At 41.2% G+C, this 24347-nt stretch overlaps 1 protein-coding gene across 6 annotated transcripts in view; it reads left to right on the top strand.

Annotated features, from left to right (window-relative positions):
• APP (amyloid beta precursor protein) overlaps nt 1-24347 on the top strand; it is a 285965-nt gene that overhangs the window by 39920 nt on the left and 221698 nt on the right. For all 6 annotated transcript variants that reach the window (XM_065913687.1, XM_065913685.1, XM_065913682.1 and 3 more), the window contains exon 2: nt 22838-23005. In XM_065913687.1, the coding sequence (XP_065769759.1) occupies nt 22838-23005 (168 nt within the window). The remainder of the gene's footprint in view (nt 1-22837; nt 23006-24347) is intronic.

Genomic DNA, 24347 nt, shown 5'->3' with positions numbered 1-24347 from the left:
TCTTGAAGGTTCCACTTCTCATATGTGTGTGACAATGAAATTCCCCCTCCAGTAGGAAATCACTAAATGTCTTCTGGAAACTATTTCTGAGTACACTGAGAAATTAGTTGAGGTGTATATAAATACTTTGAAAAATGTGTCTTGAACTCTACCGGGCCATTTTGAGTATACACTATTAGTGAGATATGTGTATATATTAACATATACATGTGCATGCTTGCGTGCTCAGTCATGTCTGACTTTTTGCAGCCCTCTGGACTGTAGCCCGCCAGGCTCTTCTGTCCATGGAATTTTCCAGGCAAGAGTACTGGAGTGGGTTGCCATTTCCTACTTCAGGGGATCTTTGTAACCCAGGGACCAAACCCGTATCTCTTGTATGTCCTGCATTGGCAGGCAAATTCTTTACCACTGAGCTACCTGGGAAGTCATATATGTATGTATGTATATATACACACACACACACACATACATATACATATATATTTAATAATTTATTGGTATGAACTTGCAATAAAAAATGAAGGTCTTAGTGTAAAATAAACTTCCTACTAAAATGAATTTAATACTGCGGCTAAATAAACAGACTAAAAAATTCTTAACATCTTGAAATGTGCCACAGCTCTTTCACCCTGATAAAACTTGTGATGGTACGCTGAGTAAACTTCATGAACCTTACATTAGACATTTTGTGAAGAGCTAAAGTAGCCAGTGACCTGCCTGAATGAAATATCTCATCTTAGATGGTTTGAAAATACTATTCAGACCTGGTGACTCAGACCTGCACACTGGGCTTGTAGGTTATAGCTGGGAATGCGGGCACACGGGTGGTGTCATTACTGGCTTGTCTCTTAGAAGCAGCTTGGCAGGCAGACGTCTTGCAGATAAATGAGGGAAGATTGTCTATTTCAAGTGGCATAAGGCATTCTTTTCCACTGTGTCATATCTGGTTATACAGTCAGCATTTTCTTGAGAGCAGAAAATCCCCTCTCAGAATTCTTGAATAAACAGCAGACATCTTTGTGGAGATAACTCTCAGGAGATTTTAAGGACTAGAAATGCATTCATTCAGTCTCTTCAGATGTGTCCGGAAGCTTCTCACACTAGAATTCCTTCCTTTCTTTCTTTTTGCTAGAAACAAGCTGAGTCATTGTGGTTCACTCTTAAAACAAATTGCTTGCCATCCACGTTGTGTATATTATTGAATTTAATCCTCATAATAACCTGTGAGGTCAGATGTTAACGTATCCACTTTAGAGATAAAGGAAACCCAGAGTGAAGGTTGACAAGTGCCCCCCAAACAGAAGTTATGTGCTAGACACAGCGTGTTTCCCTTTTGACTCCAGGGTTTATAATGGTAACTTCAGGTGTAGGTTCCCTCAGCCGTCCCTCCTACAGGCGCCCTGAACCTGTAAGTCCCCTGAGCTCTCTCAGAGCTCTTTTAGAAAGTGATGGATTAAATCAGGTTTGTAGTTGAAGGTACAGGACCTAAAGAAGTTTCTGGAAAAAGGCAATTTTTAGTCATGACTTGTCATACAGTTATTGATGTATGTAACTTGTTAGCATATGCTTGTTACTCCAGTAGAGTTAATAACGTATTCAAAGGAATTCCAGTGGTTTAGCCCTCTCGCCTTTTGCCCAGCTCATTCATTCTGAACTGATTGGATACTACTAGAAAGTCTACTCAAGGAGAGATGTTCTGGTTGGATTCCTTGGTCTTGAAACCCTAGTTATAACTGTGTGATCCTACTTCCATGTGAATTTTGCTCAGATGTAGTTACCACCCGTGTGTGTGTGTATAGGTTGAATAATGAACCCTGACTTCTTAATTGAGAGATTACTATAATAGACTGACAAACAGGGAGTTAATAAAGTTAATTTTTTAGTATTTATACAAAATAATTATGACTTATTCTTGAGTAGAGTGGTTATTCTGCTTAATGTGAATTACTTTAGATCTCCCAAGTACCTTTAAAAATGTATATGTGTATATGTAGGGCTTCCCTAGTGGCTCAGTAGGTAAAGAATCTGCCTGCAAAGCAGGAGACCTGGGTTTGGTCCCTGGGTTGGGAAGATCCCCTGGAACCTTGGAGAAGGAACTGGCAACCCACTCCAGTACTCTTACCTGGAGAATTCCATGGACAGAGGAGCTGGGCAGGCTACAGTCTATGAGATCACAGAGTCAGACATGACTGTGTGACTTTCGTGCGTGTATATGCGGGACACTCCTGTGCCTGTAGGATGTTTAGAAACATCCCTCCCCTCCACCTACCCACAGTACCACCCGAGTTGTGACAATCAGCTTTCCCAAGATCCTTGAGCGTCCTCCACTGGAATCAATTCATGGGGCTCAAAAAGCAAGATGGCTTATGATCCATGTAGGTAACAAGCTTTCTGTGATGGAGAACAGCTAAATAACATGGGCAAGACTGGTGCCAGGGTAAAGCATCTCTTTACTGAAGATTGGCCGTGCTTTATTAAAGAAAGCAGATGCTTGTGGATATTTGAGAGTTCACCTTCATTCGACCCGAAGAGTTTAGCGTTACATGCACACCAGCATAATTTCCTCGTGAGAAAAATGCTACCCCTATAAAACATACTTGAACAAATCTGAAAAGGTACTTCCATTCCAGTTACTAGAATTCTTATTTCTTAGAATTATACACCATGTGTGTGTGCTTCTGTGTGAGTCTCTCTGTCATATCTGACTTTTTGTGACCCCATGGACTATAAGCCCTCCAGGCTCCTCTGTCCACGGGATTCCATATAAGCAAGTGCAGTAACGTAGGGTGTCTTCATCCACCTCCTGTTGTGTGTGTGTATGTGTGTGTGTGAGAGAGAGAGAGAGATCACAGCTGTGTGCCTCTCGGTTTGTTTGAACAAATTTGTTGAAAAAGTCTTGCCCGCATAAGCAGTCCATGCTTAGTTTTTCTTGGTGGAACTTAAATCTTGCCAGCACAACATATTGCCCCTCTCCCTCAAGGGCAGGATATAGAATATATTGCAAACTCTTTCTCTGTCTTAGGGCTTATTTTTCTGTAAACATGTCAGAATGACATCTCTCTGGTTTGAGAGAATGGATTAGCAGTGTAAGGTTCTGGATCGTTCTGTCCCCAGGTTACGTAGGCACAGTGTTCCATGACAGAACAGCAACCCTGCACAGCTCCATTAAACATCTGTGGTTTTGAAAATTAAACTTTCCTATCACTCAAGGCAAGGAGATGTAGATGGGTGGAGGGACCAGGTTGAGTATAATACCTCCTGGTGTGGTCTGGGGCGGAATAGGTTGTTTTGTTAGTAAATCAGGAAAGCCATGACCAATGTGACTGTTGCTTTACTTCTTCCACCCCATGGGGACGAACTCGCATCCTCTAGCCTGAGGCCTGTTGTTGTCAGCTGGGAAGGCACTGCAGACTCATCCCCTGGCAGCACCCACACGTGCTCACTCCTGAAATTGACCGGTCTTCGCATCTTCCCCGCCTCCTCTGCCGCGTTCTGTCCCCACTGCTGGTGCCTTACTTCTGTGGTCTTGCCTGTACCCATCTCCTTTGTCCCTGCATCCCAGGGCCCACTCTCCATTATGCATAGTAAGCACAGTGAAAGCTTTGGGTGAAAAGGTTTCCGTGTTCATTTCTTTTCGAATCAGAAGGAAACAATGGCTATAATAATGAATATATACTCATGACTCATATTGAATGACCCTCATCTTTATAACAACACAGTCCCCAAATGTAACTTTTTTGTAAAGATTTTTTTTAAGTCTTTATTGAATTTGCTCTTCTGTTTCATGCTTTGTTTTTTTATCCTTGTGGCCTGTGGGATCTTAGCTTCCTGGCCAGGGATCTAACCTGCATCCTCTGCATTGGAAGATGAAGTCTTAACCAGTGAACTGCCAGGGAAGTCCTCCCACGTGTAACTTTTCTAAAAATATATATATATTTTTAATTGATGATAATTGATTTACAATGTTGTGTTGATTTTTGCCGTAAAGAACGTAAATCAGCCTTCAGTTCAGTTCAGTCACTCAGTCGTGTCCGACTCTTTGCGACCCCATGAATCGCAGCACACCAGGCCTCCCTGTCCATCACCAACTCCTGGAATTTACCCAAACTCATGTCCTTAAGTATATCTATATCCCCTCCATCTTGAACCTCCCTCCTCCCACTGAATGTAGCTTTTAATAAGCTTTTTAGAGAGGAAGGGGCTCAGGGAAGATGTCAAAAGCCCACGCATCCCCCTCTACAAGGATAGGATGCTGTTCTTGCTGTCTTGGAAATGTGGAACTTGCTGCTCCCTGTGGCTTTGGAGATTTCTTACTAATTCAAGGTCGTTCAGACCCAACACTGTCCTCCCTTTTACGCCTCCTCTCCCCAGCTCATCCTATGTAGATTTTCTGCACCAGTTTCTGGTTCTGCATACTCTATGCAAACTCCATTCTCCTCTCTATGCAAATCTAACCTTAGTCAGTGCTTAATCACACCAGCTTCTTGTATTAGGAAGTGGGTCCTCCTTGTTTTCATCCCCACCATTGCACGCTCATTGAAGTCAGTGGTGTTCAGATCACCCCTTCATCCACAACCTTGAAGGTATTTGGTTTCAGGGAAATGTTTATCTTAATATATGGCCTCAAGCCAGCACGTTCCTGAAACTTAACCCAGGAGTCCAACGACTCTGAAAGCTTGTCTATTTGCAGTGGGAAGGACAGCTGTGTGATAATCAAAAGCATATGCTGTTTGGCCCAACTCTTCAACAAATAGTTTCTCTCTCTTCCCTGTTGTATTTTTTTTTTTTACACGCGCCTTCACTTGGAGTGTTACATTACACTGAAATCTCTGAGGATCAGTTCTGTGCTGCCGAGGGCTTTTAGCTGCAGAATTTTTTTTTTTTAATAGTTGATTGGATGCTGTCTCAAAGGAGTCTGGCTGTCCACACTATCCATGCAATCCTTGGAGTCTAGTGAAGTCTAGTGAAATAAACTGATTTTTAAAATGCTGCCTGAATTGCAAAATGATGCTCCTTTCAGGAATGTGATCTCAAAGAGTTTGAAAATTAACACTGAACCTTGTGGAACCACCTCGCTTTGTGAGCCCTATGTATTTATTTTTTTCCCTAAGAGGAATCTGAGGATCCTAAACAAGCTGAGTTGTAGCCAGCACGTGGGAGTTGGTAAAGGCAGGAGTGTGGGTTCTGCAGTTTCATTTCTCCCCCCGAGGAATTCACTCTCCTGGTGCCACAAGAAAAAACAAGATCTCACAAACATCTAAGTGGAATTACTGTTCCACGCCCTCACTGATGATTACACTTTCTACATTTGAGTTTCTTGTTGTTTTTCATGCCAGACCTTCCTTAATGCTTTCCATAAATATTTATTGAATGCCTTTATATTGGGGGAGAGAGAGAGAGGTGAATAGTTAAAGATCAAGGCGGATCTCCAGTAGACAGTGAAGTTCCTCATCTTGTTTGTATTTGCGTTGAAAAAGAAAAAAAAAGAAGAATGCTTATCCCACACACTTGAATCATTTAGACGTTATCTTTATCCCAACAGATAGTATTTATTATCTTTATCCCAATAGTATTATGGCACCCCATGATACTGTCACTGTTGCGTTCGGATTATCTCCATGTAGGTCACATCTGGGCCCCCAAACAGCCCTCTGGGTTCTGTCTTCACTTAGAGGTAAAGAAACTAAGGCTTAAGTGTCTGTGTTCACTGAAACGAACATTAAAAGTAAGTGGAAAAGTAAGACACCAGTATGGTTTTTTTTCCCTTTGACTCCTTTGTTTTTCTGTTGTTTCTGCACAGATTTTTTTTTTTGTAGCTGAGAAAATAGAAATCAGGTCTCCACTGCTGCCTTTGTTCTGAATTATTTTCTCCTCCCATTGTACTTTCCAATAGTCTTTATCCAATAGGAAAGGCAATTTGAATAATTCTTTTTGTAAGTCTTATGGCTTTAGAATTGGAAAGCTTCTTTGAGAAGTGCCTTGGTGCCTTATTTAAGAAGGATAATCTACCCATGCTTATCAGGCAAATAGCCTGGAACTTGAACCTTGAGTATTTTTTCAGTTATAACCCTGGAGTCAGAGAAATAAGCTTAGTTTACGCTAAAAATGATAACAGAAAACACTTGGAACAAAGAGCAAGAATGCTGTTTGAAAGTTATCTTGAGTTTTTTACATCAACTTAACATTCTCTCTGATTTCTGTTATGTTTGCAAAGCAGTTTTCTTCTATGCCAAAAAGTCCCAGTAATGAAAACACAGTAGTATGAAAGTGATAAGCAGACAGAAAAGGTAGATAGGTAAATATTATGCAACTTTGGTGAAAGAACAGAAACCAAAGGCTAGAATGCAAGTATCCTTTCTGCTTATCCAAAATACTTCATGATTTTTGATTCCTGAAATCATTCTATCAGTATTCTGAACACAGGGAGATAAAATTCTAAGACTGTGAATTCTTTAATGTACCTCATAGATATTTGAACTCTTATCCCATATAATGTATTTATTTATATTCTGTCTTGTTCCAAGAGGGTGGCTTCTTATTCTCCAAACATAAATATGAAAGTGTGTGCATACGTGTGTGTGTGTATGAAGAGATGAGAACATCAGTAAATAGTAAATATCTGAATTCCTCTGTCTCAGTTTGCTTTCACAGAGTAAATTTTTTTATTTCCTCTTCTTTCTCTTCCTGTTTACCTAATCGCCTGTAATGTGATTTGTGTTAAAAATTTTTCAGAAACTTTTTCATGGAAGGTGTTAATTACCCTCTTCCACTTAGGATCTTCCTCACACTCTTAATTGAAGGTCTCGTACTAATGGCAAGGACTGGTTGGTACCATCTTATAAAGCATGAGCCCCTGTTTTTGTCGGGCCCATAATACAAGTACCTTAAATTTTGCATGTCTAACAGCATGCCGGCTGTCACAGCCTCTCCGCCCCAGGCTGGTAGGAAATTTGATGGAAGTGACTTCCTAGAGAGTTTAGTGGGGCTCTGAGGTTCACATGAGTGCCCTTCATCCCTCTGTGAGCTGCTCTGAGATTTTTTTTTTTGAAATATGTTCAAAACTTAATTTTTTTCAATTTGTTTTTAACTGCAGGATAATTGCTTTACAGTATTACGTTGGTTTCTGCCACACATCAGTAGAAATCAGCCATAGGTATACATGCGTACCCTCCCTCTTGAACCTCCTTCCCACCTTCGCTGGGTTCCCCTGGTGGCTCAGAGGGTAAAGAGTCTGCCTGCAATGTGAGAGACCCGGGTTCGATCCTCGGGTTGGGAAGATCCCCTGGAGAAGGAAACTGCAACCCACTCCAATATTCTTGCCTGGAGAATCTCAAAGGACAGAGGAGCCTGGTGGGCTATAGTCCATAGGGTCGCAAAGAGTTGGACACAACTGAGCGACTTCACTTTCTTTCTTTCCCACCTCCCACCCCATCCTGGCCCTCTCGGTTATCACAGAGCCCCGGGTTTGAGTGCCCTGCACCATACAGCAAATTCCCACTGATTATCTGTTTCACATTTGGCAGTGTGTATGTTTTAGTGGTACTCTCACAATTTGTCCCATCCTCTCCTTACACTGCTGCTCTGAGCTTTTATTATCCTTCTCATTGAAGGACATTATTATATCTTAATGGAAAATGAGCATCTTTAACCTTGGGAGTATTTTCATGCTATTTTAGTATTAGAAACTTTAAAGATACTAAGGGATGTGGAGAGTCTGAAATGTATTGGGTCCAGATGTGGATACTGGCTCCCTCACTGCAGCCAAAGACTTGTTGTGCAGTTGCTCTCATGTCCGACTCCTTGCGGCCCCATGGACTGCAGCATGCCAGGCTTCCCTGTCCTTCACCCTCTCCTGAAGTTTGCTCAAGCTTATGTCCACCGAGTGGGTGATGCCATCCAACCATTTTGTCCTTTGTCATCTCTTCTTCTCCTGGCTTCTATCTTTCCCAGCATCAGGCTCTTTCCCAGTGAGTTCCCTCTTTGCATCAGGTGGCCAAAGGATTGTAGTTTCAGCTTCAGCATCAGTCCTTCCAATGAATATTCAGAGTTGATTTCCTTTAGGATTGACTGGTTTGATTTCCTTGCAACCCAAGGGACTCTCAAGAGTCTTCTCCAATACCACAGTGCAAAAGCATCAGTTCTCCAGCACTCAGCCTTCTTTATGGTCCAACTCTTACACCCACACATGACTACTGGAAAAACCATAGCTCTGACTAGAAGGACCTTTGTCAGCAAAGTAATGGCTCTGCTTTTTAATATGCTGTCTGGCTTTCTCATAGCTTTTCTTCCAGGGAGCAAGCATCTTTTAATTTCATGGCTGCAGTCACCATCTGCAGTGATTTTGGAGCCCAAGAAAATGAAGTCTTTCATGGTTTCCCCATCTGTTTGCCATGAAGTGATGGGACCAGATGCCATGATCTTAGTTTTTTTGAATGTTGAGTTTTAAGCCAGCTTTTTCACTCTCTTCTTTCACTTTCATCAAGAGACTCATTCCTCTTCACTTTCTGCCATAAGTGTGGTGTCATCTGCATATCTGAGGTTATTGATATTTCTCTCCACAATCTTGATTCCAGTTTGAGCTTTATCCATCCTGGCATTTCGCATGATGTACTTACTCTGCATATAAGTTTAATAAACAGGGTGACAACATACATATCTGATGTTGTTGATATTTCTCCCCACAGTCTTGATTCCAGTTTGAGCTTTATCCATCCTGACATTTCGCATGATGTACTTACTCTGCATATCATTTTAATAAGCAGGGTAACAACATACAGCCAAAGACTAGGAATCTCATTTAACAACCTCTCCCTGTTTTTGCCCTTGTTGTCTCTCCACCTACATTGGTTTCACAGTGACTTGAAACCTGAAACCTAGTAGAGGCTATAAAGATAAATAGAGATGAATTTCTGGGCTGACAAAGAGCAGAGAAGTATGCTGTTTTCCCCCCTTGTCCAAGTAGTATGGGTGACTCTTATGAATATATCTACTTCTGTACTATCCATGTCTATGTACTGTACATGACCTTACTGTACATGTTCTAATTAAGTGATCTGGCTCCATTTATAAATCCACTTCTTCTGGAAGCTTGTTTTCCACGTACTTCCCTCCTGCCACTTGTTCAAACACTGTTGTCTTCCTCTTTTCACCCAGTAATCCCTGGGGCCTTTATTTCTTCTATGCTTTGCATCATTGCAGTAAGTGAAAGAAAGAAAGAGGAAAACAAGAACTAACAAACTTTAAAATGTGTAGAGCTCACTTCAGCAACACATATATTAAAACTGGTACCTTAAGCCTTAGTTTTGTACCTTAAGCCTAAGTTTTATGCTCTTGAAAATTCATTGTAGTGATCTAGATAAGGCGCTGTTGAGAAAAGTTGGGTTTAGAGCTGTGTTAGATCCTGAGGCATATGATATTGAGTAGAAGATAAAGGCTCTGTGAATCTGCCAGGTTGATGAGTGGTGTAGCACAAATTTGTCAACATCCAGGGTCTCATATTAAGAGGACTCACCTTAGGAATAGTCCTAACAGTTTAGCCTGAAAATTATGTAGGGATACTGTAGCCCAGGGCAATGAAATCAATTACAGCTAGAGTTTGTAGCTGTTCCACTTACTTGGCTATGTCTGTCCACTAAACTCAGGTGACACTGAGACTTTGAGACTCATTTGCTGCCAAGTGGTGTGATCTCAATGTGAGGTATCAGTGTTTGGTGCCAATCTAGTAGGATCTCGGTGTGAGGTATCAGGTGACGAAGTACTCGATTCAGCATTCCAGAGCTCCACGTGTCCCCACTTCCCACCCTGCCCTTTTCTCTGCACACACACCTGCCTCCCACAGCTGGGCCTGGGCTGTGCGTGGTGAGAACCCTCCTGCTTCTGTCCCACGGCTTTCAGCGATCACAGAGTGGTTGGCGGCCTATGTTCTTAGTGGCCTGAGTATTTGCTGATGAAATCTGTGTGTCCTTTCCTGGACAAAGTGTAATTAGAATGCTGTTGTTGTTTGGTCGCTCAGTCATGTCTGACTCCTTGCAGCCCCATGCACCGCAGCCCGCCAGGCTTCCCTGTCCATCACCAACTCCCGGAGTTTGCTCACACTCACGTCCCTCAATCTGGTGATGCCATCCAACCATCTCATCCTCTGTCGTCCCCTTCTCCTGCCTTCAATCTTTCCCAGCATCAGGGTCTTTTCTAATGAGTCAGCTCTTCATATCAGGGGGCCAGAGTATTGGATCTGATGTTGTGTTCACACAGCCACATATAAAATGTGACCAGGAACATCATCTGTTTAATAGCATTACACCATATTAAAGTATTTCCTTTCAAAAACAGTGGGTGTCACAGACATACAGAGCAAATCAGTGGTTCCCAGTGGGGAGAGGGGAAGGAAGAGGGGCAGCATAGAGGTTGGGCACAAACTATTACGTAGCAAATAAAGCTACAAGGATATGATGTACAACATGGGCAATATAGTCAGTATTTTTCCATTACTATAAATGGAGAACAACCTTTAAAAATTGTGACTCACTCTTTGTACACCTGTAGCATTTAATATTGTACAGCAGCTATTCTTCAATTTAAAAAAAAAGCCAGTTGAGTTAAAACAGAATGCATTTATTTTCTTTTTAAGGCTCGTGCATTTAAGCAAATTGTTTATCATCTACAGACATATAAAGAAAAAGAAAGAAAAATCCTATCGTCAAAATTTCAGTTGGAACACTGAATTTTGGCTGGGAAAATTTCCTAAAGTATATAAAATTTACAGTCATGGGGTAGATTTGCTTACCCACATTTTTCTAAATATGCTTTAAAATTTTTCAATAATAGGATTGAGTAATAAGTTTTTAAATTTAAATTTATGTTAATTGCAGTGAGCTCAAATGAACAATTCAGTTCCTCTGTTGAACCAGCTGGTGCTCCCAGTATAATTAGCCCTGGGTGTCCGGGGTTCAATATCCAAGGAATGCTGACTGTACCATATCCTTTGATATAACGGACTTGAGCATCTGGGTTTGGTACAGAAGGCGGGGCAGCGGGGAGGGTCTGGAACAAATCCTCTGTGGATGCTGAGGAACCCTATAACCATTTTGAGAATTCAGTAAGACCCATAGGTTAACAATAGAGCAAATAGTAGAAAAGCAGAGTTTCTGGGGGACCAGCATCTCAACAATCTGGTGGGGCTGACATCCAGGTTCCAAGGGGAGAACTCAGCTGTGAGACTGTCACACAAAATTTTATTTCAGCATAAGGTCCTATTGCTTAAAAACTTTCAGGAACAACCTCATCGGTGAAGAATCCTCCTGCAGTGCAGGAGACGTGGGTCTGATCCTTGGGTTGGGAAGATCCCCTGGAGGAGGAAATGGCAACCCACTCTAGTATTCTTGCCTGGAGAATCCCATGGACAGAGGAGCCTGGCGAGCTACAGTCCATGGGGTCTAAAAGAGTTGGACACGACTGAGCGGCTGACACACATATACTTTAAAAATTCAGTCTGATTGTCTTCCTTCTGAAATAACTTTGAGCCCTGGTTCTGTCACTTAGTACTTTATTTATTGCTCTATATAATACTTGCCTGTATTAATTCCTCTTGCTACAATAATGCTGCTAAGCCACAACCCAACCCAAAGTTCAGTGGCTTAAAATAATAACGATTTTTATAGCTCACACACCAATGGGTCACCTGATCTTGGCTGAAAAGTGAAAGTGACTCAGTCGTATCCGACTCTTTGTAACCCCATGGGCTATACAGTCCATGAAATTCTCCAGACCAGAATATTGGAGTGGGTAGCCTTTCCCTTCTCCAGGGGATCTTCCCAATGCAGGAATCGAACTGGAGTCTCCTGCATTGCAGGCAGATTCTTTACCAACTGAGCTATCAGGGAAGCCCTTGATTGGGAAGATCTTGGCTGAGCTTGGCCTAATTTGATAGAAAATAGTAATACTTACAAAAGTAAAATTGAATAAATTATCTCTTGTATCTAAAGTGTGAGTTTCCATTTTCTCTGTAGCATTATGGGCTGAATGCTCATCTGCCCTAGCTGTCAGAACTAATGGAAATCATACTGGAAAATAGTTCATTTAGTACCATCAGATTCCTTTATAGTGAATGCCATTCAAACCAGCATCCCCATGGAGCCCAGTTTCCACGTCCTTCAGCTTTTTAGCAATGTGGCTTAAATGCTCACTCTAGAGTGAGCCTTTAGCAAAGCACTGTCTTTTGAGATTTGCTCTAGTTGCTCTCTGCCTGTAAACTCTGTGTGTTTATTACTGCTATTAACACCACATTACTACATATTATACAGGTGGCTTTATAGTAGGTATAATACAGGAATATAGGTCTTCCCTAGCTCAGATGGTAAAGAATCTGCCTGCAATGCAGGAGACCCGGGTTCAGCCTCTGGGTCCGGAAGATCCCCTGGAGAAGGAAATGGCAACCAACTCTAGTATTCTTGTCTGGAGAATCCCATGGACAGAGGAGCCTGGTGGGATACAGTCCGTGGTGTCGCAAGAGTCAGACATGATTGAGTGACTAACACACATACACAATACAGGGATATGCATGTATATAGGTATGCTCATCACCTGTGAATGTGCTCATTGTTGAGAAATTGGCAAATAGAGATAAAATAACATAAGCCTTGAAGGACATGCATTCACAATTTAGACTGTTGGGGATTCTGGACCCCTACTTTGGTGATTCGATTAGCTGTTTCTGATTTAAGGTAAGAACTAATTTAGGGGAAAGTTTTCCCTTTTCATTTCTGGGGCAGCTTCTTAAGGAGGAAACTACCAAAGGTTACTAAGTGTTAACGTCTAGGAGTTTAATTTAGAAAATGCAGATTAAACATTCAAACTTTTTTTAAAACTGAATTTGTTGCCCTTTTACTTGGTCTAAAAATATTTTTTAAGAGCCAGTAGCTAAGAACTTGGAAAAGGCAATGGCACCACACTCCAGTACTCTTGCCTGGAAAAAATCGCATGGACGGAGGAGCCTGGTGGGCTGCAGTCCATGGGGTCTCTAAGAGTCGGACACGACTGAGTGACTTCACTTTCACTTTTCACTTTCATGCATTGGAGAAGGAAAGGGCAACCCACTCCAGTGTTCTTGCCTGGAGAATCCCAGGGACGGGGGAGCCTGGTGGGCTGCCGTCTATGGGGTCACACAGAGTCGGACACGACTGAAGTGACTTAGCAGAAGCGAAGAACTACAAGATACTACTGTCGTCAGGGAGAATGTTATTTGAAAATAATATTCAAGAACCGAAAATAAAAATGCTTGAGAACTGGTAGCAGGAATGCCAGCTGGTTAACTGTGAAAAAAATAAGCATGGACTTTGGAGTAAACAGCTGTGATTAGACTCTTAGGGAGGTTTTGAGTCTTTCTGATTATCTAAGTAGATGTGGAAGTGAATTATCTTGGTTCTTCTGAGAGTCAAATGAGATGATAAAGGGAAAGGCCTGAGTAGATACTCCCATTTTTGCCCTTAACTCTGTTTTTATCTTCATATTCATGTGATCAAGGTTGATGAGATAAAACAATAATGACAGAGTCAAAATAATATAAAAATCATGATACAGTATGTTTTTGTATGTGAAACATGGCAGGAAAACTGCAAGACAGAATTAAAGAGATAAATGTCAAAGTGACTGACATTGAAAAGAATTTTAATTGTTATGTCAAAGCACAATAAATGCAATTATACATGGTATAGTATGTATATGATGTATATGTATATATACATTCAATTAAAATATAGGACATTTACTGTTTAGGATTAAATGGGCATTAATTGGATAGAAAACTATAGCTAAAGAGTTTGGTCAGTTGTCCTACATGAGGCTTTGTTTTTTTTAATTCCAATTTTATTTCTATTCCAGACAGTGGGCATCACTCTTCTTGGGCCTGCCTAAAATTTGTGCTGTAAACATGGGTAATTAATTCCCCAAGTAACAAAGTTTTATAATAAACTTTGAATAACAAAGTCTTCTGTTGAGAGAACTGTTGATTTTCTGCTGGGTACCAGCAGCGAGAATTTATGTACAGGCCTTTGTTGTAAGTTGGAAGGAATCTGGAGTCAATTTTAGAATACCTATCCTTTAAGCAGAAAAAAAAAGTTTGATACTATCAAATAACAAAGCTAAGTCAATTTAGTAATAAGTTTTATGTCCTTCATTCAGAGAAAGTTCATGGATTGGGGGAGTACAGTGTCTTATATTTCAGTTCAGTTTAGTTCATTTGCTCAGTCGTGTCTGACTCTTTGCGACTCCATGAACCGCAGCATGCCAGGCCTACCTGTCCATCACCAACTGCCGGAGTTTACACAAACTCATCTCCATTGAGTCGGTGATGCCATCCAGCCATCTCTCATCCTCTGTCATCCCCTTCTCCTCCTGCCCTCAATCTTTCCCAGCATCAGGGTCTTTTCCAATGAGTCAACTCTTTGCATCAGGTGGCCAAAGTACTGGAGTTTCAGCTTCAGCATCAGTCCTTCCAATGAACACCCAGGACTGATCTCCTTTAGGATGGACTGGTTGGATCTCCTTGCAGTCCAAGTGATTCTCAAGAGTTTTCTCCAACACCACAGTTCAAAAGCATCAGTTCTTTGGCGTTCAGCTTTCCTTATAGTCCAACTCTCACATCCGTACATAACTACTGGAAAAACCATAGCCTTGATTAGATGGACCTTTGTTGGCAAAGTAATGTCTCTGCTTTTTAATATGCTGTTTAGGTTGGTCATAGCTTTTCTTCCAAGGCACTGTTTTAAATTAAATTTTACTGGAGCATAGTTGTTTCATTGGCTTCCCAGGTGGCGCTACTGGTACAGAACCTGATTACCAATGCAGGAGTCATAAGAGACCTGAGTTCGATCCCTGGGTCGAGAAGATCCCCTGGAGGAGGGCATGGCAGTCCACTTCAGTATTCTTGCCTGGAGAATGCCATGGACAGAGAAGCCTGGAGGCCCACAATCCATAGGGCTGCAAAGAGCGACCACTGCTGACGTGACTTAGCACACGTGCACGTGTAGTTGCTTTATGATTTTGTGGTAGTTTCCACTGTACAGCAAAGTGAAGTAGCAATGTGTATATGTATGTCCCCTCCTCATGGATTTCCTTCCCATTTAAGTCACCAGAGAGCAGAGTAGAGTTCTCTCTGCTATTCAGTGTTGTTGTTCAGTCACTAAATCATGGCCAACTCTTTGCACCCCATGGACTGCAGCACGCCAGGCTTCCCTGTCCTTCACTGTGTCCTGAGTTTGCTCAAACTCATGTCCACTGAGTCAGTGATGTCATCCAACTATCTCATCCTCCACCTCCCCCTTTTTCTCATGTGTTCAACCTTTCCCAGCATCAGAGTTTTTTCCCCAATGAGTCGGCCCTTCGCATCAGGTGGTCAGAGTATTGGAGCTTCAGCATCAGCATCAGACCTTCCAGTGAATATTCAGGGTTCATTTCCAGTAGATTTAATCGGTTTGATCTCCTTGCTGCCCAAGGGATTCTCCAAACAGTCTTTTCCAGCATCACAATTCGAAAGCTTCAATTCTTCGGCACTCAGCATTCTTTATGATTCAGCTCTCACATTGGTACGTGGCTACTGGAAAAACCATAGCTTTGACTATACGGATGGACCTTTGTTGGCAAAATACTATCCAGTAGGTTCTCATTAGTGATCTATTTTATGCATAGTATCAATAGAGCTTTAAAAGAGACAATATGGAAATGGATTATCTAGAGAGGTCGGGAAGGGAATTTCCTCCTAAGGCTAGCAGGTCCTAGTTTTAGGGTAAATCAAGCTCACGCTCAGCTGGAGGACTGTGATTGTGTGTTAGGATTCCTTGACAGGTGCTTCCCTCACATGCAGGCTGTCATAGGTGTAGACTTGTGGTGTGGGCTGCACCCCTGGGATGGCCTCCATGCTATGTGTCTCAGTTTAAGAATTACCTTTACCAGTATCAGCAGAGGCCATGGATCCATCAAGGAGCTAGAACTGTCATTTGAAGCCAGTTCACTGGTGTCCCCAAAAGAATGTCAGATTTCAAGGAGTGAAATATGTGGATTAGATCTTGCAAGGGATGTCTTCTCTCTTCACTCACTTGTGACAAGTCATTTTTAGGTCTGAAACTCGATCTTTAGGTCTGAAACTGTCTTCCCAGGTAGCACAGTGGTAAAAAACCCACCTGCCACTGCAGGAGACTCGGGTTTGATCCCTGGGTCAGGAAGATCCCCTGGAGGAGGGCATGGCAACCCACTCCAGTGTTCTTGCCTGGAGAATCCCCGTGGACAGAGGAGCCTGGAGGGCTACAGTCCCATGGGTCACAAAAGAATCAGACGCCTCTGAGCACGCACATCATGTTGTCAAGCTCTGAAATAACTGTACAGCAGCTAACGAATGTGAGGAGCGCAGCCCCTCTCCACACAGGTAAATTGAAGCTGTGTGTGCCGTTTCGGTAATCACATTGCAGTTTTCTGTATGCTTTGATTAGCTCCTCTGTTTTCTCACTACAAATACATGCACCCACACACAGGGGCCAAACCTTGGAAAATTGCAATTTTCCATTTTAATTTGAGAGTCACCCTGGTCACATCAACAAAACCCTTGATGGCATAGGTCCAGCTCCCAGCTCTGCCTGCTCATACTTCTGTGACCTTAAACAAATTCCTTCAGAGTGTTTTCCTTCTGCTTAGAGTTGAGACAGATGATTTTACAGATTCTTTCAGTTCTGTGATCCTGATTTTAATTTCAGTTCTCTGTTGGAGACAAAATGGGCAATTGTAGATGTTCTGGTTCTGTTTAAGTTACTGCTGTTGTTGGGTTTTTTGGGTTTGTTTGTTTGCATTTAAAGGAAAGCCTTACAGATCTTCTTTTCCTTTGGAGACTGAAAATTTGTTTATGTTAAGGATTAAATGAGGTACTTTATTTGGCCTTGAAAGGAGTTCATGCTCAAATCTTCTTGATTGTGACGCTGCAGAATAATTACACTGAAAATGGAAAATCTGAATGTTTAAAAATATTTTTGTGCATGTGCAGGGGGCATAATTGTATTATGCCCCGGCTGACAGAAAATTGTTTATATGAGGAAATCATGGCTGTGATAGAAGTATCATCATGTTGTGCTTTTTAAAAGATACTCACTATATAAAATCTAATCACTCCAAGGAAATTGTGTACTGATTAAATAGTAGTCAATACTCGGCTATAGGAGGCCAGCTAGCTATTAAGACCAGTGAGTTCAGTTAAATGCAGAAACCAGGTGGTTTTCGTTAGCCACAAACCTTAAAATTACATAAATCCACAGATGCACTAAGCTATGGATCTGTGCCTTCTCCTTGCCAAGCTAGACTTCTCGGCCAGTGAAACAGAGAGTTCCTTGTTCCCTTTCTCTTTGAGTTGGGACTGTGTGGGGAGGAATGCTGCCAAGCCAGCTCTATAAGGAATTTTGATCTCCTTGATGATAATAAAGAGAAACTTTTTGGAGAAAGGGAACACCCAGTTTGAAAGACAGTGAGAGAACTTGTTTGAGAAGTCGGTCTTGTGCTTGTAAATTGCACCGATTCCAGCTAGGTATAGGTTTCCAGGGTCGCCTTTGCAGCGTGGCCCAGATTAGGTATATGTATTTTATTTGTTTGTTTTAATTTCCCCTTCTGCTTTTTAAAAGCTGTTCTCTAGCTAACTTACTTTTGGGAAGTCCATTTTCCCTTGGTAGCTTGTCTGTATATCATGACCCTAAAATACAGAGCTGGCAGCAAATGGTTGTTTTTAAAAGATAGACAGGATTTTTTAGCTGTAGCACTGGGTCTCTGTAGTTCAGAGCATTCTGTAAATAGCTTCTGAGGCAGTGTTCTTGTGCCATTGTTTCAGCCGGTTATTCTGTTCCTTGTCATTGAGCACTGTTTTCCCATGGGAAAGCATCTTTGGTCTTATGATGTCAGTGGAAAGTCATTCAAGTTATAAGAGTTATCTTCGTCTTCAGTCTCTCTGAAATGCAGAGACTATGAATGACCATTTATAGCAGGATGCCAATCTTTTCTGTGTTGTCTTAGATTTCTGCCAAGTAACATTAAGTTGTTACTTTAGATGGTGTTAAGATGAAAGCAAAATTAAAATAATCATTATTTAAGTGAATATATTCCCCATCCACTCAAGATTTTATATTTTCTATTTAAAAGAGAAATGATTTGTAAAAGTTAGGAATAATTACCTTTAGGATGACTTTGACAGGATATTATGCATCGTCACTAGCTGCAAATGATTTACTCTAGGATGGAAAGATTTCAGTTTCAAGAGTGTTCATTTTAACAAGTCCTGACAAGGACACTGTGTATGATGTATTAAGCCATTTTCTGAGGTTTCATTCAGGAAAAGGGATTTGGGTAAACCTGTTGGGCCCTTGGAAGGCTAGGCATTATCTTCTGTGTGACCACCTTGACATGGTCATGGTCCCCTTCTGTTTGAATGACAGCGTGTGAGTGGGCTGCTCTCAGAAGCCAGGCTTTGTTTCTTAGATGGGTTATCTGATGCCAGTAAGGATCCTGGGTTGTTTGTCTTGTTTTTATTAACCAAACCAGGGATATGTTACCTAAAACATGAAATTCTTTGCAGGTGTACTTCATTAAGAATAGAAAAGCATCTGGTTCCGTTTGTTCTCTACTATTCCCTTACTTGGATCTTGTACACGGCTGGTATTGGCTTGGAAAAGAATTTTTGTTCAAGACATATGTTTTTGTGATTGAAGTATTTATTTATAAAGGGCTTCTTGTGATGTCAAATGTCAGAGATATACACATACAGCCAATTTTATAATTTTCAGCGTAATAAGTTGCCCTAACTGTTGAGGAATCAAGGTTTGAACTATTAAAAGGTTCATTCTAAGAAAATGGGGATGTTAATGATCATGACTCTCCATACTTTTTTCTTAAGTTAATACTAAATCTCATCTGGTAGAAATCTGAAAGGTTTGAAGCATTTGTCTTCTTAACTCCCATTGTCAAAAGGAGGAAATCATAGGCAATTAAAGATATATTCCAGTAAGATGATAGGGCCATAATCAGTTCATTTGAGGGGAATGAGAGAATGATTACCACCATTTGGTAGTGGGAATATAGAAATATACAAACAGATGGCAATTAAAATAACTGTAAAGTCAAAAAGACATAAAAATAATGAAGAATGGAAAAAATAGAAAGATGGTAAAAAGTCAAGGTAGGAAAAATGGAGAAATATTTGATTTGTTTGTCCGATAGAGTGACCAGTTGTCTCAACTTATGGTGCATCTGATAGTTTTAGCACTAGAAGTCTCATATCCTGGAAACCCCTTAGTCCCAAGCAAACTAGTTGGTCATGTTATCATCAGGATAAGCACGTACCTGATTTATTGCTTTGTCCCCAAAGACAAAGTGCCTAGCACATATTGTATACTCAAATTTACTGAATGAAGAAATGTTAGTTGCTTTATGTATTATTGCCGTTGTTATATTTTAGTTGCCACTCAGCAGCAAGGAGGTGAAAGACTTCTTCAAGTAGGTAAAAGAGAAGCCATGGCCAATAAGAATGTCTTATTTGTGGCATTGAAAGATTTTGAGTTAGTAAGAGGATAATCAGAAAAATAGGGAGCTAGGCTAGTTCACTGCAAAAGAAGCCAAGGGGAAAGACTTGCAAGGAAGAATTCAGGTATGGCAAAGAAATTAAAAAGTAACAGGTATTGGAGAAAAATACTTTCTCAGGAAGTTGTATGTAACCTTTGAGAAAATTGTTCCAAGGGTGGGAATGTAAACCACACTGAGAGTCTTAAGAAGCAGGTAAGAATGTGGTATCACTGAGTATTTAAATCACCATCTGATAGGATTTGTTGGAAAAAATGAAAAAATAATAGTTCTTCTAGAGCAGAGATGGGTAAACCAGGGCCACTGGTCAGATCTGGTTTATTGCCTGTTTTATAAAGAAAATGTTCCTATGAAGCAGCCACACCCATGTTGTCTGAGGCTGTTTTTGCATTGCAGCAACAGACTTAAGGGCTTCCCAGTTGGCGCTAGTGGTTAAGAACCTGCCTGCCAGTGCAGGAGACGTAAGAGACACAAGTTCGATCCCTGCGTCTGGAAGATCTCCTGGAGGAGGGCATGGCAACCCACTCCAATATTCTTGCCTGGAGAATCCCATGGACAGAGGAGCCTGGCAGGCTAACGTCCATAGCGTTGCAAAGAGTCCAACATGACGACTCAATGTACACACAACAGAGTTGAGCAGGTACAAGAGACTGTACGGTTCACAAAACCTAAAATATTTACTGTCTGCCCTCTGACATAGAAAATGTGTTGAACCTCCCTGCTCTAGAATATAATAGAATGGAAGGAAATATTTTTTGTCTATTTGCTTTTTTTTCCAGCAGAGGAGATCCGAGCATATTTGTGGATGTATTGTGAAGCTGGAGAAAAGGAAGAACTTACTGGGTATCTTATTGTTGTGTAATAGGTTACCTCAAAATGAATGGTTCAGAATAACAAAGACTTATTATCTCAGTTTCTGTGGATGGAGAACTTGGGAGTGTCTTCTGGGTGGTTCTGGCTCAAGTTCTGTCTTGAGGTTTCAGTCGTGTCAGCAGATGAAGGCTTGATGAGGCTGTAGGGTGTTTCCAAGCTCACTAATGTTGCTGTTAACAGGAGACCTTGATTCCGCATTACATGGGCCTCTCCGCAGGGCTGCTTGAGTGTCCTTCCAACATGGCAGCTGGACACCCCTCCCCGGCCCCCAATACCAAGTTATCCCAGAGAGCAGCGAACCGACCCTAATGCCCTTTACAGCCTTGCCTTGGAAAACATGTATCATTTTTGCCCTACTTTATTTGCTACAACAGAAAAACCCTGAATATTTTATGGGATGACAGTGATGAGAACATTAGTCTAGGAAGTAGGGACTATTGGGACTCTTGGAAACTGGGTGCCATGGGGTAGAGAAATTGGCACCTCATGTTGCTTGAGGGGAGGATTTGGAATTCAGGGACTTCATGTTGATAAGGAGATAGAAACTGTGGTGAACTCACTGTGGAGAATCTGAGGTAGAGAGAAATGTTGAGATAGAGGCGGGGAGGGGGGGGGGTTATTCAACAACATTATTACCAACCATGGTAAAAGATCATTAGTCTTCCTGTTCAGTTATGGGTAAGTTCTCAAGATTCTTAGACTGGAAGTCTTTGGGACAAGAATGAGTTTGAGCAGAATAAAGTACCATGGCAAATACAATGGTGATTTCATTATTAGATTTTCAATTCCTTGACAGTGGAATTTAAAAATAAATGTATTAATATATGTTTTATGTATTTATCTATGTTATAAATATATTTTATGTCCTTCATTGCATCTAATATGGGGCCTTGTCTATAGGTATCTGACTACTTGACTTTCTTGCAATGTTATTATCTTACTACTTAATTCAGTAAAATGGACAAAATTTATATGCTGTTTTTTGAGGATCAAGGCATTAAATTTACTCTTATTCCCTCAAGAAAACTGTGAAACGTAACGTTTATGAAGCATTCTGCTTAGACTGCTTCTTTGCGTCTGTTGGAGCATGGGCGTCTCAGTTTCTGACTGGGAAATCATAGATGGTGGGTAAAGCCCCTAACTGGGGAGTTGAGGGGTCCCAGCTACTCTGCTGGCGACCCAGTACTATGGCTTGCATTGCTGTTTCTTACCTTGGGCATCATAGAAGCAGAATCTTACTAAATATATTTTACAAAGTAGAACTAGAAATGTAGAAAATGTTACCTGAAGCATGGTTTTAGAGATTGTGCCCGGGAGCTTTTTCTCAGGTCTGAGAGGTCTCAGCTGGGTTTAGTGCATGATTTTTTTTTTTTTTTTAAAGATAAAAATCCTCTTGGGGATTTATGGACAAAATATGTATGATGATGACTAGAATGGACAGATGTTTGATCTATTTTTACATTTCTGTGGGAAGAAGTGTCAGGAAGCTCTTTCTTTAACCGAAAACTCTTGGTGTAATTTTAGTGTTGTTGTTTTTTTCCCTCCTGTGAGCAATTTTTAGACATGATACAAGTTATTCTAGAATCACCCGCTTCCCAGCTACATGAATGGTTTCTGCTGGAAGTTAACTCTTCTTGGCATGGACCTCACACGTTTCCTCGGCAGCTGGATTTAACCAGGGAGGAATTACTTGGCCTCCATGTCCTGTCTTTTGATTCTTTGGTTTTGAATGAGACTTTCACTCTTGCCAATTTATTTGTCATCTCGTGCTGATTTTTTTTTTTCCTTTTTGAGCTATCAGAACACAGTAAGTGGGGTAGTGTGGATATTTCAGAACTTCCATTTTCCCCTTTTAAAAATATTTATATGGACCTGGAGGTCCAGGGTTTGGACTCAGTGCTTCTCTGCTGTAACCCAGGATCAATCCCTCGTTGGGGAACTAAGATCCCACAGGTTGTGTGGCCTGGCCAATATATATATATATATATATGCTGTGCCGTGCTTAATAGCTCAGTCCTGTCCTACTCTTTGCAACCCCATGGACTCTAGCCCGCCAGGCTGCTCTGTCCATGGAATTCTCCAGGCAGGAATACTGGAGGAGGTAGCCATTCCCTTCTCTAGGGCATCTTCCTGACCCAGGGCTCAAGCCCAGGTTTCCTACATTGCAGGCAGATTCTTCACCATCTGAGCCATGGGGGAAAGCCCAGCTCACATAAAGCATAACCCATAGAGATTCATAATTGAGAGTTCCCTCGAATAGAGCTGTGTTTAGCATATCTCCATGCTGTATTTCTCTTCACAGCCCTTCCTCCAGCCTCCACCCCGGAGCTATGGATTTTCTGTAACTGACCCAAGCTTATCTTTCCAGGTGCCCACTGACAGCAATGCCGGCCTGCTTGCAGAACCCCAGGTGGCCATGTTCTGTGGCAAGCTGAACATGCACATGAACGTGCAGAATGGGAAGTGGGAGTCGGACCCATCGGGGACCAAGACCTGCACTGGCACCAAGGAGGGCATTCTGCAGTACTGCCAGGAAGTAAGTCTCCGCTGGCGGCCAGTGGTTCGTGCTGGATCCCATGCATGTTTCCTGTTAATGTAGCTTCTTCTGTTGGTATTTTAGCACTTGCAGCGAACATCTTGGTTCCTAATGATTCACCATACCATATTTGCTTGCTTTATCCTACAGTATGCATAAATATTTTTGAAATTATTTACTAAATTTACGAAACTATTAGTAAAAACAACTGAAGTATAATCTTGTATGTAAAATATACTTCAGTTTTTTTTAAAAAAAGAGAAAACACTCAACAGAGCAAATGTTAAGGTGTCTTGGCACTTCTGTTTATCTTTAGAGTATATCCCACCATGGCTGTGTAGTCAAAGTATTGTGTTTAAAAGTAACTGGAAATTGGAAGATTGGAATTGACACATACAAACTACTATATATATATATACTATTGGTTACTATATATAACCAATGAGAACCTGCTGGGAATTCCACCCAACACTGTAATGACCTGTGGGAAAATAATCTAAAAAGAACATAGATAACTGATTCATCTCTCTGTACAGCAGAAACTGACATATTGTAAATGAACTATACTCCAGTAAAAACTTTCAGTTCAGTTCAGTCACTCAGTCGTGTCCGACTCTTTGTGACCCATGAACCGCAGCACACCAGGCCTCCCTGTCCATCACCAACTCCCGGAGTTTACTCAAACTCATGTCCATTGAGTCAGTGATGCCATCCAACCATCTCATCCTCTGTCGTCCCCTTCTCCTCCTGCCCTCAATCTTTCCCAGCATCAGGGTCTTCTCAAATGAGTCAGCTCGTTACATCAGGTGGCCAAAGTACTGGAGTTTCAGCTTCAACATCAGTCCTTCCAGTGAAAACCCAGGACTGATCTCCTTTAGGATGGACTGGTTGGAAAAGTGACTAGAATTAACTTTATGTTATCAATTTGATATATTTTAGCTCATTGATTTGTTTATATTTAATTTTAGTTTTTCTCTCCTTCTTATTACTATTTGAAAATGTAAAACACTTAGATTATTGAAACACTAAAGTAAGAAGTTGCCCTCTGATATCTCACTTGCCATCCATCCTCTATTAATAAATATTTTCATCCTTGATTTATCCTTCCTGAAAAAGAAAGAATGTACTTTTCCTTTTTTTCTTACTAGCTTACAGTAGGTACTGCTCTGTGCTTTGCTTTTTTAACATAACTTTTAGATCCTGGAAATCACCCCCTTGCCATTTGTAGAGATCTTCCACCTTCGTGTAATTTTTCAGAGTTTTCTTGCCGTTATTATATAGGGTATTTTTTAAAATTAATTCAGTTTAAAATAACGAATCCAAAGCATGTTGTCCCACATTT

Source organism: Muntiacus reevesi, chromosome 21 (assembly GCF_963930625.1).
Source record: "Muntiacus reevesi chromosome 21, mMunRee1.1, whole genome shotgun sequence".
Classification (NCBI taxonomy): domain Eukaryota; kingdom Metazoa; phylum Chordata; class Mammalia; order Artiodactyla; family Cervidae; genus Muntiacus; species Muntiacus reevesi.
The sequence above is the reverse complement of the archived record's forward strand: the minus strand, read 5'-3'. Positions and strand labels throughout refer to the sequence as shown.